Source organism: Musa acuminata, chromosome BXJ2-10 (assembly GCF_036884655.1).
Source record: "Musa acuminata AAA Group cultivar baxijiao chromosome BXJ2-10, Cavendish_Baxijiao_AAA, whole genome shotgun sequence".
NCBI classification, from domain to species: Eukaryota; Viridiplantae; Streptophyta; class Magnoliopsida; order Zingiberales; family Musaceae; genus Musa; species Musa acuminata.
In genome coordinates, this window is record NC_088347.1 from 28,086,375 (window position 1) to 28,103,614 (window position 17,240).

General features: G+C 36.5%; 1 protein-coding gene across 1 annotated transcript; it reads right to left on the reverse strand.

The window, feature by feature from the left end:
* Positions 1 to 1,576: 1,576 nt before the first annotated feature.
* Positions 1,577 to 17,097, reverse strand: LOC135586793 (uncharacterized). Its single transcript, XM_065129020.1, has 15 exons — positions 16,725 to 17,097; positions 14,482 to 14,884; positions 14,204 to 14,381; positions 13,989 to 14,128; positions 12,833 to 13,655; positions 10,493 to 10,593; positions 9,819 to 9,963; positions 9,673 to 9,741; positions 9,508 to 9,553; positions 8,012 to 8,454; positions 5,965 to 6,044; positions 4,961 to 5,096; positions 3,313 to 3,499; positions 2,291 to 2,373; positions 1,577 to 2,179 (listed from the first exon to the last, which is right to left on the reverse strand). The coding sequence occupies exons 1-15, from the start codon at positions 16,822 to 16,824 to the stop codon at positions 2,060 to 2,062; spliced, it is 3,054 nt and encodes a 1,017-aa protein (XP_064985092.1). The 5' UTR covers positions 16,825 to 17,097; the 3' UTR covers positions 1,577 to 2,059.
* Positions 17,098 to 17,240: the final 143 nt, after the last annotated feature.

Below are 17,240 nucleotides of genomic sequence, written 5' to 3' on the forward strand. Positions count from 1 at the left end.
TGTTCAGAATTTTAGTCTTACAAAGATAATATATTATGTTAAAAGACTATTTATTACTTTGCTCATCAGTGCATAAAAGAAAATAAGAAGACAAAAGTTAGGATGTCAATATGTGTCCAAATCTAGTTAGACTTTGACCATTCGACAAAAAAGATGCAAGTCAGTCGGCACACTAATTGTTTTCTCTGAATCATCTAAGAGAATTGAATTTAAGAGAAATCAGAAAAGAAATTTCTCCTTTTTCTTTACATTAATACCCAAAAAATTCATATGCCCCGCCCAAAACTGCCACCATGGAAGAAGAAACGACTGCCTCAAAACACGTACTTTTTCTCCCGTGGCTGATGCGTGGCGTGTGGAGTGGAAGAGTAAAAGCACGTGGACGCGCGTCGTCAACTCTCGCCACCGACGCGCAGAATTTGACTTGGAGGTTTGGTCCAAATCGTGGCTTTTGTCGCTTCTCCGTATCCGTCAATCTTGTGTTACCATCATGCTTTTAGGGTGGAAGATGCCGCCGGTAATGGTTGATGACCCAAACCAAGTCAATCATATATCTAACATAAGGATTCGGATGCGGATGCAGTTCAGCAGCTGCTGCCTCCATCATTTTGATCTCATGAATTATTATTGTTTTCTAAGATTTAACACTACTGAAAATTATAATAATAAAAAGATTTAATTTAAATAATTTGAAACGTGGAACGATCTAATTTGTCAATCGAACCGATCGAGAATTCAATTTCCAATTTCATCAATTCGACCAACCGTAGCAGCGCATCGAAAGTATCTGATGACGTTGCTGACGCCTCCCTCCCACCCGCCACATGCAGCAGTGGAGGCCGACGTGCGTGTGGCAACGGCGCAGCTCTCTCACCTTTCGAGTGTTTGGGTAAATGAGTCTTACAGGCCTTTTTGACCGGTAGATTTTGCTGCGTTTCCACATCCACCCCCCCTTCCCCTTGCTCACGGCCGTCCTACTTTGGTGGTGGAGCAAAGGTTGAATGAATACACCCACCCTCTCGGTTGTTGAGTCTTATCATATACGGTACTGTTAAGTCCCGTTTGTTTGGCGTTCATGATCCCAATGTGATGTGATCCTATGGAGTGGGGAGAATTTGAATGGAACTTTGGGCTACGACCGGAATTGCATGGTGGTTTCATATCAGACCCACTCATCCAGCCGGCGATTCCGTGACGGAATCGTATTGATCCACGGACTGTTGTCCTAATATGCAGCAAGAGCCTCAAATCGTGCAACACGTTTCTCAAAGCACATCCAACATTGCGCTGCATAGGTATTTAAATATATCTTTAACTTAGAACTTGTTGATATTAGTTACACTAGTCATGATTGAAGTATTTTGAATGAACAATAATATGTGAAGGATTTTAATAATATGAAGAATGCATACGAATGTCATTAATATTTGAAAAGAAATATATGCTGTATCAGATTAAAAATAGGAATATGACATTTACAAATTTGCAACAAGATCTCTTGATGTCGTAAGTCGTCATCCTTGTATATATGATGGACACAGCAATATGTGACAGCTACATATGATGAACTTGCACAGAAACCAAAAAAAAGAGTTTAATTCCACCAACTCAATGTTTGTAAATATGTTCTTGCTAGAGGTTCAAAGAACTGACCACAATTAAAAGAATAAATTTACACTCGGTCTCCACAATTTCACACCTGGAGCAACAGGTATCCTACCCTATACAAGTAACTTCTATGATCAATTCTTTGTTGTATTGATATTATAAAATGTACAGAATTCCAATATACAGGCTGTGCAGATTTGATACTGATATACAAGACCACCTCCTGAATCGAGATTCTTTAGTCAAACTGAACTGAACTGAACTGAACGTTGACATATCAAAAAAGGGTCAACCGATAGTATAAGAAGGCACAATGCTACTTTTTAACTAGGCTGCAGCTAAAGGAAGATATTGGAGGAAACAGCATGTTGAGATCTTGTGGCAAGCAGGAGACAGTATGGAAAATGCCACTCGGTAACACAGCCTAGCGTTAACTCAGCTTATTCATTCTCTAAGACTGCTTCCGTGACTTTTCATGAATATCGAGCACTAGATCTCGTAATTCTGGGAAGACCGAAACAAGCACCATTTCCAGCACACTAAATGCGAGCTGCTTAATACATATGGTGGACTGCACGGAGGCACAGACATTTCCTTAGAGGTGAGGACAAGGTAATGATACAGCTCAACTTATCTCATACATCAGTGGTTAATTGACATGCCAGAGGTTAGATGAGCTTACCTGAAGAAAATAGTAAATATCCCTAGCACTGCGTCGATATTGGCTTGGGCCAATTAAGCTGACTAATGCTGTTGGAGCTCCACCTGACAACAACATTTTCTTTTCAGTTGAAGACGTAGGATACTTGAACATGCAGATCAACATAATCATAATCTTTTATTGGATGAATAACTTGTAGTTATCAAACTTTTGTTGTTAATCTGCCCATGACTAACATGGCACTTGTTAGATATGGACATGGGTGACGGATAAACATGGACCTGTTTAAAGTTCAACATAATAGAAGCAAATAAACTAAGCCCCTGATCTCATACAGATGCAAAAAACCAAAACCTTGTACAAGTTTCTGCACCTTGAAACTTTGTCTCAGTGGTACTATTTGTATATTTCGAATTAATCAAAATACTAGTGAAGATCAGATGGAGTGCATGATGTCATATAAAATGGTAAAAAAAGGATTTATTTGTTGGAAAAGCATGGGACTAGCTGAGGTCAAAAGACAAGGCATTAGTACTTACAATCTAATCTTACTGCCTACAACAAGAGTGCACCCAAGTCAAGTAAAAGCTCTCTAGAGATGAATATTCGATTGGAAGCTAGAAATTATCCTTTTGGGAACACAACATGCAAGACTCAATCTCAGTAGTTCACACAGTATCATATATAAAATAGAAAAAATGGAAAAAAAAGGAAGAAGCTAGTCTTACAAGAAAATCTCGATTACAATCTAAAACAATTTACTACAGCAACAATAACAGTGATGCCATGTTAAATGAAGAGACAAAATAAAAAAGTGTATATGATTGTGACATTTAAAATCAATGTAAAGCATACTAATCAAAATGCATAAATTAAGTTATATGAAAAAATTTAAGCATCGAGAAAAACCAATAGAAGATGCCAAACTAATAAGGTCATAAGTTTGTCACAGAAAGTCAGCTATATTCAATGAGAGGAATGCAACAAAAAGAGCAAAATTCACACTTGCATCACAATATATTTTAGAGAGAAAAATGTCTCACCAAGAAGCAATTTCTTAACATCATCTGCTCTACGAGCTGCTTCAAGCTGGGCCTCAAAAGAGTTTGGCCTAGTAACCTTATCATTGTATGCCCTACCCTGAGATGACTTTTGATCAATGCTAAAGCCATCCAGCTCACCTTGACTGCTCCCCAATTTAATGATGAATGTGCCATTAGGCCAGAGAACCTGCTTCGAAGTAAAACAGCTGTAAAAAATGGGAATCCATACAACTGGCTACACAAATGTAGAGATAAGCAGCGAGAAAAAACACATGAATACTCCTTTGATTTATCCTGCTTTCCATCAACAAACTGGCAGCTAAACATTGGAACAAAAACTACTTTTCTTATCATATTTGTTACTTGGTTTTAGAATATTTCATATACATAACAAAAAAAGAGCATCTGAGATGTATAAGACCAAGCAACTAATGACAGAAAGATGAGAGTAAGAAATTAAAAAGCATCAACAAAAAAATTTAAAATAAGCAACTAAAGGAATAAGCTGAATGATTTCCATAGTACAGTAAAAAAAAAGGCAAAAGAAAGATAATTTCAATGATTAATTTTGTCGATAGGTACTAATTTAACAATGATTAGAGTTCATTGCTCCAATAATCAGATGCGATTTACGACAATCAGAGGTCATACCCTAGAAACTTTGAATCGACTATCTGGATCACTCCGTTATCTTATTCATAAGGGATACTTCTGATGTTATGGCAAGCATTTCTAGTTATACAGCTAAAGCTAGAATATCTTAGTTGAGGGTTAGCAGAAACAGATCAAACAAATCAAAGTATCAAACCACTTAAGCCTGCTGAAGAAGACTAGGTGCAGGTTCAATCATTTCATAAGCCTCTGGAATATGGGCCAACATAATTGACAACGTAAAACTTGGATCAGAAAGTTTATCAAAGCCAATACCCAGCCCATAGAAAGAACCATGTTAAACTCAAGTCATCTGAAAAAGAAGGTTGATGGGTCCATATCTACTATCTTTGTTGGAGCTTTCCCACCCTTCCTCAAGTTATTTCTTAGGGTACAATCATAAAATAATTTTAAATTCAAATCAAACACTACCAACTTCTTTGCAAACCACCAATCATACAGAAGTGGATACCTAGAATATTGTATTTCTAGCTAGTCCTGTCAGCACATACAAGCACAAAATACTAGCATACAGTGTTCGGCTCCAATTAACAGCATAATGCCCTAAAGGCCTACCTACAACTGAATATAGGGAGAACTACATCACATATCAGCTCACTACAAAGGTTCAAGTAAAGTAGGTCCATTTAAGTGAAACATATTTCACAAATCTAAAGAGTTCTTCCATAGACAGTAAAAAGTGAGTCCAAGAGCAATCACAGTTCTAACAAATTGAAGAAAGACAAAAACATAGTGCTCAAACATTTCTTTTCTAGAGAATAGGTGTTGTTGTACTACAAAAATGTAGGGCTCAAATCTTTTTTTTGCTCTAGAGGGTAAATATTGTTAAACTTAAAAGAAAAAATGTTCTCCAACCAGCCAAATGTGTTACTGAATACACACACACAAAAAAAAAATCCCTAGGTATTGTTAAACTAAAAAAGATGTTTTCCAAAGCAGCCAAAAATGAGTGAGTACCAAAAAAATCTACTCTTACATCTTGAACCCATCGAATTCCTTGAGCAACAACATCATCCCTCCTTAGCCAATGGATTTGCCTTAAAATCCAATCATCAATGGCATCTTCCATTATCAACTGCAATATCTGTTTTGAAATCCAATATACTTGTCTTCTGCAAAAAACAACGAATAGGGCTGAACGTTAATGTTTAACTCTTTAGAATAATGACATTTTCCGACAACAAATCTACAAGTTAGCAAAACTTTTTCATGATAAAATTAGCATGCTTGATGTCCTTGCATACTAAATATTGGAAGTAGTCAGCAAGATAATGCAACTATTTTTGGAAGTGAATAATGACCTGTCTCCATGTATATGCTCATACATGGAGAGAGGTCAGTATTGCTATCAAGTACTGAATGGTGACAGTTTATATTAAAAGAATAAAAAGAAACATAAAATATGAATAATATTCATCAGTTGTGCCAACATAACTGCATGATTCCGTTTCATTTGCTCACCATGAAGCTTTAGAATAATGAATAGAGTATATCAGTCACATGTTGTCATATCATAGCCTCTGTGTTTATTACATGAGACCAGAATTTCTTAGGCATATTAAGACATTTATCACAGCAATGCATTACTGAAATATCTTACTGGGTTTATGGCACAACAATTATAAGATATAAATGTCAAGCACTTAATTCTTCAGTTGAAAGTCATCACAAACCTATTAACAAGCATACTTCTGATAATCAGTCATTAAATAACTATACTTCTTGCTTTTCTGCCAGACTAAGCTTGTAAAAATACTAGGCACATTGAAAATGGTTTATATACATACATACATACATACATATATATATATAATACTTTATATATATATATATATATATATATATATATATATATATATATATATATATATATATAATACTTCTAGTATGATCGACAAGATAATACTTCAAATTTGTGAAAATTCTTTTTAAGCATCTTTGTTACAGAAACAAATCATGTAATTGCCATGTAAAACACACCTTAGCCAGCCCCTCCTGTTTAGTTGAAATAGCTTATCAACCAGATTCAACATTGGTACACTCACATTTGGTGGTGTCCACTGCATAAATAGGCAAGGAAAAAACATGTGAGAATAACTATAATGGTTTAACCGTGCCAATGATACAAAAAATTGGTTCTTGTTTCTGACAGCAATTGCACAATCCCCAAATCAGCAATCATCAGAGACCAACAGCTGGTAAAAAATGTACGACCAAAATTGCTAGATGTCTAATCCAAACAAATGACTTTTTTTAAATTACAATGTCCTGTTTTCAATGTGCATACAAAGATATAGATAGTCTAGTTCATGAGACCATCACTAATGCATGACACCTAGGTAGCAATGGAGCAACCTTATCATAGTGCCACTAAGCTTCCAAAAAATATTTAAACAACATCTGCTAGAGTCTATTTCAGCATTATGTTCCACAGATCTAGAGGATTTCATCCATGACAGAGTAAACACAACTAAGCAGTCAAAAGCTATACTAGCAACAATTATTGTCATAAAAATTTAGCATCACAAACCATGGTTCTAAATCTCAAGCACTGGACCCATACCAGTACCAAAAGGAGAAGGAGAAAGAGGAGTACCTGGGCTGGCTTCGACAGGCCATTAAGGACATCACAAGAGAGGCATCTCTCACATGTGCATGCAGGAGGGAGAGAGGGAGAGAGAGAGAGAGAGAGAGAGGTTACTGTTTAACCATAAAAAACAAAACAAAACAAATGAATTGGAACAGATTGCCTGACAAAGGGATGATTGGAATCCTGGTTCACACAGGGACCAGTAAATAAGGTTAGGTACATTGGGTGAAATTGGGAACCTTGTCACATACAACAAGAAGAGATACTACATCAAAACTACACTATACTGATTACACAAATTCAGACATATCAAATATATTTAACACAATGTTCCTCCTAATCTCTCCACCTTTCTTTCCACTGAAAGACATCTTTAAGTTCCACAGGTATTGCATAATAAAAGTAATCATCTTATTCAAACAACTCTTTGGAGAGTACCATAAAGTCCAAAGAAATACAACTTAAGCAGGACAATAAAGTCCTCGCAAGATGCTCCAAAAATAAACAGTCTTTTCTATTCAAGCATCAGGAAGTTTTGCAGGGGAAAAGATTTATCCCATTTGAATCAAACAAGAGGGTTTTTCATCAAGCAAATGCATCATGTGCATCAACTCAATTGGACAACAAAGAAAAACACTTGACTGCATTACCAAGAATTCAGGATGCAGAATCACCAAATCAATGGTATAAATGCATACACATCCAAAGTATACACAAAATTCCCACATTTTAGAAATTAAGAGAGAGATTAAGCACCTATTGGAACATGAACTTACCCAATAACCAAGCCATTCTATCAACAAACAAGTAGCAAATCCACACGGAGAAGGAAACTTCCTCGTTTTTCTCTTAGCTTTTTTCTTAGTTCCTATAGTGCTGAACCGCCATCTATCTTTAAAATTCATTTCTTTCTCAAATTACTTCTAATCATCCACCACAAACCTCTCGACATTATCTCTTTTACAAATTCAAAACATCCCAAATAACATAACAGTTACAAATATAACAAAGTCAACTCTTAGTTAAGGTCATAAATGACTTGGATTTGAATCAAACTCAAGTAGAAGCAGATATGAACCACATAAAAATTGAATTTGATCTAAATCATTATATCACGTGAACCAAAAGCTAAATTGTAACCAGTCTAACAGGATTTATGAATCAATATTTTCTATATGTTGACATTTCACCATAAGTTCAATATGTAAACTCAAGTAATCGATGAAGTAGTATACCAATCAAATCTATATGTTACTGTAATCTAAAATTTATACTTTTTACTTTTTCTAGTTTCCTGTGTATTGCACAGGAATTTTGCTAGTATGTACTAATAGAATTGACGTGTTTACACAGACAGCAAGAAAAGAGAATCCAGGCATAAGCCAAATGGTACAAAAAAGGGTGTGGAAAATTCATATGCCAAAAAGCAAGCTGCACCTCAGGTGGCATTCCAACTGGATCTTCAAAAAAAACAGATGCTACTGAATTTTTTGAGGCATCCGAGCCAATCCTGTCAAATTTATCTGATTCTTGGCTCTGCTGAGATTCCAAACCTGTATATTCTTTGATGTGCTTCACAACACGAGGCGGAAAGCTTTTGGAGTTCAACTCGTTGTCTGAGTGCCATCCATTATTTACAGAAGTTGATTGGTCGTCATCGTGTTCTTCATCCTCAGAAAAGCTATGTGATGTTTCCATACTACTAAATCTAGGTATTTGTTTACTTATCTCCTCTTGATTCCAAGACAATGACAGACCCTTGTCAGCTACTGGAAGAGAAGTTACATAAGATGGTGAAGTGCCAACAACTTTCCGCATGAGACCATCAGAGACCCCTTTAAACTGACGAACTATATCATCCATAGCATCATCTACATTAACTGTTGAAATGACAATAAGCAATTGAGATAACTGCAGATGCATAGGTAAACAGGAAGTATAACATGAAGTTCCATCTATTGATAATATTTAATTGACAAATCCTGTCAATAACAAATAAGAAAGTGAAAATAGCTTCTCACCATGCAGAATAAAATCTTTGCCAAGATAAAATATAGGTTAACCAGAAATTAAGTTCTATATATAAAATCAAATATGAGTTCACCAACTTAACAGTGCTTGCTCAGACCCAGTAAACACCAGTTGGTATGTACCAGTTAAACCAATCCTTAAAACATGGATGTTGGTCATGTAACAATTGTAAAGTCGTGATTCTAGAGAGATATTGAATAAAATATGAAAGGGCTCCTCATTTTAATAATTGAGCAACTTAGATAAGACTATGTATTATGTGGCAGGATAACTACACTTAATCATGTTGGAATGAGACCTAATAAGCTCAACCATCTAAATCTAATGTAACTCGTAAAACTATGAGCAACAATCCATCAATGATACATAAAATCAGAGCCTGTCTTAAGAAAAAAAGAGAAAAACCAGCTTTTAGTGACCTATACATCTTCTTATTGAACAGTAAAATAGCAATGTTTGTGAGCAGCATACCAATCTCCAAAAAAATGACAGACGTATACGATGTTCACCATAGCAATACAGAAATGTTAACTCATGTTACTTAAGACACACAAAAGCAATGTCAAATATATAATGAATTCCCACATATGAACAGGAAAATAAATATATTTGTTTTGAGATTCTACTAAATATAAAAAAGTGTAACCAACATCACAAAGGTTGAAAGATCTGGTAAAGTGTTAGAAGGAAGAAAAAAACATTATGTTCCAAAAGAAAAGGCAAGCTTGGTGCAAGTTCATTTAAGAGAAATCATGCTCAACTCAAAGCATACTCTAGTTTGAAGACTAGTAAAATTTAGCAAAAAAGCACAATTATGAAACAATAAATTAAACTCAATCTTTCCAACAACAAAGAAATGTAAAAGCTAATTAACAAAAAGGAAATTTTGAAAAGCTACATACCTGCAAACGTTTTCATCACTGATGTAGATTTCCCATAAGAGTAATTCTTAAAAAATTAAAAGACAAAAAGAAAGAGAATCAATATCTTGAAAAAATGCAGCACTATAAACCAACTCCATGTGTTCTCAAAATGACAATTCTGCATCATATCCACGTAACCCATACCTTTGAAGAATCACTTAAGAAGTCCCATACTTCATGTTGCTCTGCAACATTAGCAATTGATAAAAGATCCTGCAAAAGAGATAGGAAGATGTAAAGATAAAGAAAATCCAAACTAAGAGACTGCAAGGTAAAGTTTTCAGGCATACTTGCAAATATTTGTCAAGAAGAATACAACGCTGGTGCACAAAATAATCATCAATGCTGGATGAAAGAAACCTCTTTGGGGGCAAATGCAAGGAATAATTAGGTATATCCTTGAGATGCCGGTGCAGCCGCTCGAAATTCCGATATCTGTGATTTAGAGGATAAATTTAAAGAAAAGAAAGAAAGAATTGTCTACATCCTTGGTTATAATTGACTAGCAATTATGGTGTCATGTATTAACAAAAGGATCATTTAGGAGTGGGAAGAAACTCCATGAAGAAAATTATTATTTCTTAAAACCTGAATTAACAAGGACTGAGGATTTCAAGCAATATGGTATATATCAATGAGTATTAAGGGTTTTGGGCAATACGGTACATACATATATACATACATGCAATATATATATATATATATATATATATATATATATATATATATATATATATATATTGCAATTTTTCTTCTCCTGGTTGAAATTCATGCAATGCTGATAACCTTAACTGAAAGGACAAAAGCTTAAAACCAAGCAGCAGATACAGACAAGGACTATATTACAAAAGTTGTCAGGATACTACCATATTGTGAAAGATGAGAAAAGAAGACCAGAAAATATAATAATTTAGCATTTGCATGTTAAGAATGATATAAATATGATGTATGGGTAAGAGCATGCCTTCTTTTCACAAACCAGGTCTTGTTCTCTGCATCTGTCACAGCAATTGAATAAACTGCGAATGATTTTGATCCAAGCTTCTCAAAATATGCTCCAACAACCTGCAGAAACATTTTAATTGTCAATAGTGAGTGCATTATCATTCCAGCATGTTGCCTACAATGTCACGTAGAGAACATATCAGCCTAGGTGTGGAAATAGCCATGTCTTCTACAGGGCAAAATTTTGTAAGATAGTTTGGACAGGTAAGATTATATATATATATATATATATATACAAATAAAGGAAGGATGAATATATCTGCAAAAAGAGGAATGTAGAAAATTAGAATTCAGCAGATTCTATCTGATGCCGAAGAAAGAAGAAAGCAAGAATCAAATGATCATTCCTATATGAAGCTTAAGTGCCTAACAATTTAAATGGTACAATGACAGCAGAAGTGTCAAAGCTACATCAGCTGCCAAAAGAGTACATCTTTTGAGGACAAGCTAGAACATAACATCCATGAAGCCATGAAGATAACAAGAAAAGATGTCAAGGGTTTAGAAAATTTGTTCATGAATACCAAAATGAAATGAAAAGTATTGTAGTTGCTAATTCGTTAGGGACCATTGCTGTCACAAACTTCAAAGAACTCATAACATGATGAATTATTTAGGTTTTAAAATTCTTATGGTTTCAGGATACCTGAATCAATAATTGTCGCATGAGTATCTAAATCTTTATTTCTCCATAAGTGTTTTGACTGGTCAAGCAAGATTTCGATAGAGCTTTTGTTCAGCATCTTCTAGTTGATACTGGAAGAAACCTGACCTCGGTACCAATATTGAAGTAAAAAAGAGGTGAAGCAAAACCAAGTCATATTCAAAATCTAAAATCTAGCAGGTTGGTTAGGTTAAACAGTCTTCTCCTATTCAGCAGCATGAATTGGTTCTCTCTCATTCTCTTTTATGAAACCACTGGATTGGAAACAAATGGCTACAAATTGGAAAAGAGCATCAGCTCATGCTTTTCAATGAGAACCAAACTGGTGACTTTTTTTGTAGTACCTTCCAGTATCATTCATGTATATACTTGTTTGATTAATGTTTGAGATAACACTTACTAAGAGTAGCATCTGGATCTTTTGACTAATGTTATGTTACAGAGAGGTGAGGCTAGCAGCATATCCAAGTAAAACTCATTCTCTAAGAGTCCAATTTCTAGAGTTGAAAGTCCATGCTGAATTATTGACAGCTGAAAGTATGAGAAAAGAGGTAAGAGGACAGTATTGTTGGGAGGAGAAGAACGAAGAATTGAAGAGGACTCATCACTCATCAGGATATTTTCATCCAATAATCCAGTAGCACGAGTGCATATGCATGTCCAACGTACAAAGAATTACAAAAGCGATTGCACGATTGACTGTAATAAGATAGAGATAGAGTTATTCTGTCAATCTTTCATATTAAATCATTTAAAAAGTTAGGCAAATATGTATAAATAAAATTTATAATCAATTCAAGAAAATAATATGTAATACATATGCTAGTTTAAATCTACAGCTTATGAAATGACATACATACCCATTCAAGAAGAATGAAGGTGTATGTGACTAGTTATATCATCATGGACCATGTCTTATTGTATTAAAATATTATAATTGTCAAGGAATTAAATCTCAGTTTCAGTTACCATGGCTGGAACAGTATAAGTCCAATCCGTTCCACATACCGACACACAGTACGTTGGAAAATACCATAATACTACGTTACTAGGACGAGATGGAGGAAGTAGAGGAGAAGGAGAAGGTGGGGGAAGAAGAAGAGGAGGCCATAGAGGATTAAGAGAAGTACCAGAACAGAGGCGGACGGCAGGTGGATGGGTGACAATGGATGGTGGCAGTCAGAAAACAGTGCCTGAGCAACAAGGAGGCAGAGAGGAGAGAGTTCAAGATTAAAGGAATGGAGATTTAAACTTCAAAAGTTTTTTTTTTTAAACCAGACCAGATTGGACTGTCCGAAATGAGGCAGTCTGCATATTGGTTCATGTATGGACTGGTAGATACCGCACAGTGCAGACCAAGCAAGGCGAAATCAAGTTACATGATAATAGAAAAAGCAACAGTAGTAAGGAAAAATAAACAACATATGCTGTTGTATCTTTGTATTACAAGGGATTGAATAGATATCTGCAGTGTGATTTTATACCTACATAGACCTTGCATGGCAGACCTTCATGCAGGCAACATCTTAACAGAGTATGTTTGACTCGGCGATCAGAAGTTAAATCCATGATTTGACTTTCTTATAATGTAATACTTCTCTAAGAATATAAAAAATTGCAATGAAGGATTCTCACCCGGCATTTGATCTTAGGAAGATGCAAGGATCTTTCACCATAGAAAACCACATCAGAACTTTGCTCTTCCTTATGCTTGACAATGTCTAGGTGACAACTCTCCTTGGAACTAGCACCTTCATCACTTTTGGTCATAAATGTTGCATCCATATCAGGAGTGCTGCTAGATCGTTTTAGTTGAAAGTTATTACTCCTATCTGGTTTGCCAGCATTTCTTTTATTTCCAGAAACATGGCCCATCTCCATATATTGCTCCTTCTCTAGATCATAGGAAACATGATGCTCATTGTTTACTATTCCATGCATTAAGTGAACCATATAGTTCTCATCTATACCCTTTATCCTTTTATTTGCATTGGTCACTAACTCTTTTCCTGCACTGACAGCTCGGACAGTAGTATTAGTGTATTCTGAACTAGCATTCACAGATCCAAGTATTGTCCCCGCTTTCATTAGATTGGCAGTCTTCTTTTGGTAATTTCTGCCTTTAGTCCACATGTTCTCCAAATTCTCGGGAGCAAGAACTTCAGATCTCCTTTTTGTAGTGGCCTCCAGTATCATGGCCCAATCGGCTGGCCTGGGCGGCACAGAATCTCTCTGTAATGCATTTGGGTGGCCATGTCCAGAACCATCTGTTGACTTTTCGCCGCCACTTTGAATTAATCCCAATTGAGAAGAGAGATTCAAAGATGTTTTTCTTGACTCCCATTGACCACTTTGAGTATTTTGTCCAGCATATGTATGTGAACTATCAGATTTGACCTCCATGTTGCTGTTGTCTTTATTGTCGAGAAACACATATTCAATTAACTCATTAATATACCTGAAAAAGTAGTAGTTATACAATGTTTACATATAAAGGTTAGAAAACCAGTTAAATACAGAAGCTTCATGGTGTAAAGGACAACACAACGTTGTAGTTTCATGTAATATAAACATATCACGATACATAATTGCACAACTCAGATAGGCATAGGTAGTAATGACTAGGATATCAAATGCATCATTGAGGAAAGATAGCATTACTAATCATAATCCACTGCAAAACGGCTGATACCAAAAAGAGGATTTCCATTGCAATAATTTTCCTAAAAGGATTAAAAAAACATTTCAAACTAAAAAGTTTACACAGAAGTTGCAAGGTCAATTGGCTTACTCAGGGCTCGCGAATTTCATAACAGGTTGCACAACCAAGCTGGTCAGGAGCTCTCGACTGAAACAACGAACTAATGGGCATTGCGCCTCTCGTGGTTTCAAGGTTATCGCCAAAACTCCTCCGACAATACGTTGAAGTACCTAGAAACTAAGAATATGTAAACCGATGCTCTGTTGACATAAAATGCATGGACATTTCCAGCTTGATACTTGTACCTTGTATTCACTCTCTGGAGAAAATAAAGCAGGGTGAAGTTCCTTGGAAGCCATTAAATGACGTTTCAATCTTTCATCCCTTTCCTCTGAGGATAAGGTTTTCATGACATTCACGCCTATCTCAGACTGATTTTTCCTGTAAAGATCAAGCTGATTTCCTATCAAGTCAAGAAGATCCCTGCAGAAGATATAGAACTAGAATGCAATTAGTTGACCACAGATATGCCCCAAAGTTACAGAGAAATTGTTGATGACTAGCAAAATTAATTCAAGATCACCTTGTTAGTAAGTCAACAAGGTTGATCCCTTTAACTCTTCCTGAGATTTCACCAAGTACATCAAGTATTATAGAGCGTATTAGTTCTGGAGCCTCTTTGTCAGGAGTAATAGATGAATACCAGAGATCTAAGACAAAGTCCTGCAAAATTTTGTTAATAAATTCCTTGATGGCAGCCTCAACAAGAGGTGATTCAATTTTCCTCTTCCATCTTGAGGTTGGCAGCGCTGTAGAAAGACGTGAATCTTCAAGACGTAACTGTTTCTTTATTAAATGGGACAAATATGTTTGCTTAGGAACCGGGCGCATCCTCCAACGGAGCTCCACCTCATAAGAGAAGAAACGGAAGGCCACAAGTATGAGAAATGATATGGGGACATTTGTCCACATTGATTTGCTTGTGTCTGTGAACAACAAGAGATAGTAGCCAATGATGCAAACAAAATCACCATGATGTCATCATCAAAGTAAACAATAGAGTAAAAAAACAAATATAACAAGTGAAATGGTAACGGCCATGCATAACAAAAGAGAAGAGGTGATTCACACTTGCAATGTTGAACAAACCCATTACAATCCTTTTAAGCTACTTGTTGAAGCATTGCCTCGAGCTCTGGCACAAAGCTCATGCACTGCAAGGTAGGAAGACGGTCACATATATGCAGACCCACCCCCACATGCAGAGGGGTCATTTCCCTGATTTGAACAGATGATGCACAGGTTGTAAAAGAACAAACTTAATGTCAAGTCACTCCCATTCCAACAAGCCAAATTAGGCCATTTAATAAGTCTAAAATATATCTCTTGTGGTGGAAGAGTTTCTCAGTCAAGAAAAATGCATTCTAACATCTAATTGCCAAGACCCATACTCCAATCATTGGTTGCAGACAAGAGATCATCCAATGGCATTCTCATCAAACTAAATCACATCACATGCCTACATGCCACTTTCTTGAATGATCTTGCAGTCAACTTGAATTTACACAAAACAAGATACAAGAGTACAGTTTTTATACTATTATCTACTGTTCAACATTTAGTACAGCCTATCCACAAAGAGAAGGTAAGGCATGTCTGATTCTGTTATCCTATATTCCTATTATTGCTTCCCATAACAATTTATTGTCCTTCCCCAACTTATCCAAAATAATCTTTTCCATTTGCAAAATCGATTATATTCAATTAACTATATTAGCCTTATATCATTCCCATCATGGAAACCCTTTTTGGATCCAGAGGTTTTATACTTTTGTTCATGACCTAGACCCAGCTTTTAACAAAACAAAGAATAGACAGAGGTTAGTTCCAAAATCTTATCCATGGATCCATACAAGATCCATCTTAGCCCATCTTACAGTCACTAGAGGAACAGTATGTTGGAAGAAAAACAGAGAAAAAAAAAGATTATAAAGGTCAACAGGAAAATATAATCATCAAATGCTTCATAGTGTTGGGGTAACTGCTGATCCTGAGGAGTGTTTCTGGTCAAAGCTAATCCCATATCTACATATTCACCATTAAGTTGTATTGGCATCTTACAATTAGAAATATGACTTCAGAATTTCATGCCATAGGAACCCACCTTGCTGATGATAGTAGTCACCAGTAATTCACCCATGTCAAACATTAGGATATTATTCGATTGTCAAGCTTAAAAACTACTTCTCAGTGCACTAACTTCCAAGTTAGGAGTCAAAACATTTTGTGAGAAAAGACAGATTTGGCTGATCGAAATACCACATCATCAAGTGCGCCCATTTTTCTACGATCATGCCTGGATTGGCCAAAATTGACCTCTTAATGTAACAGTCGTAACGCTCAGATGGTGTTAAGTTAAAAGCACTAACCACACCTCGTTGACCTAAATGCTGCCTCCCCTCTGTTCCACTCGACAAGACAACTAGAACACCACTACATCAGGGAAATTACTTCACAAGAAGACAAATGCATTGCAACTTCTTGCAACTAGACGATGTACCGCATGAACAAAAGGAAGAAGTAATCCTCTGCTGTTGAAGAACCATTCTACAATGGTGCACCAGACAAGAAAGGTCTCGTCCCAAAGAGCCTGCGCATTTTGCATCTGATCATGTCAAGATGCAGCTTCAAATCCCGAATTATTAAGAACAAAACCTAATCCTCTGGCCGCAACATAACATGAATCTTCCCGCATCCTTAGAATCGGAAGTAAACAAACAAAAAAAAAAAAAAAGCAAAATGAATCAAGAGGCAAGCCGTACGTACGGGACAAGAAATAGGAGATGGCGAAGACGCAGATGGCCCAGAAAACCGTCCGAACCTTGGCCTCCTCGATCAGATCTTGCACCCTCTCCATCGGCCTCATGGTTCCGGTAGCTCACGGGATCCCTCGGCCCGCTACGAAAGAAGAGCGAAACCCGAGACGATCGACCGATCGATGGATGCGAAGGCAGAGCCCAAGAAGATTGGGGGTTTATTGGAGCCCTAGAGAAAGACGTCCGAGGAGGGGGCGGGAAGAGGCCGGGGTGGGACTGGTCGTCTCTTCCTCGCCGCTGCCGCTGCCGCGGCCGTCTTTTCCGGGGGCAGGGAGGGGAGGAGAGTGACGTGAAGGGTAATAATGAGCTCCTCCGCCCTTCTGTCGTGTCCGACTCTTGTTTCTCTTTTCTTTACATCCCAATACACCGGATATAACGGTATATTCCGCGTAACGGCGACGGAGAGTTCGCCGTTTTGACACGCCCCGGATCAAAATTACAGAAATAGATAAACTATTATTATTCT

Excerpts from the sequence above, each read along its gene's own strand:
- LOC135586793 (XM_065129020.1), bottom strand. The coding sequence starts at position 16,824 with ATGAGGCCGATGGAGAGGGTGCAAGATCTGATCGAGGAGGCCAAGGTT. Across the intron at positions 10,594-12,832 it reads TTCCTAAGATCAAATGCCGG|GTTGTTGGAGCATATTTTGA; the intron begins GTGAGAATCCTT and ends ATGTTTCTGCAG. Across the intron at positions 8,455-9,507 it reads AGTGATGAAAACGTTTGCAG|TTAATGTAGATGATGCTATG; the intron begins GTATGTAGCTTT and ends TCATTTCAACAG.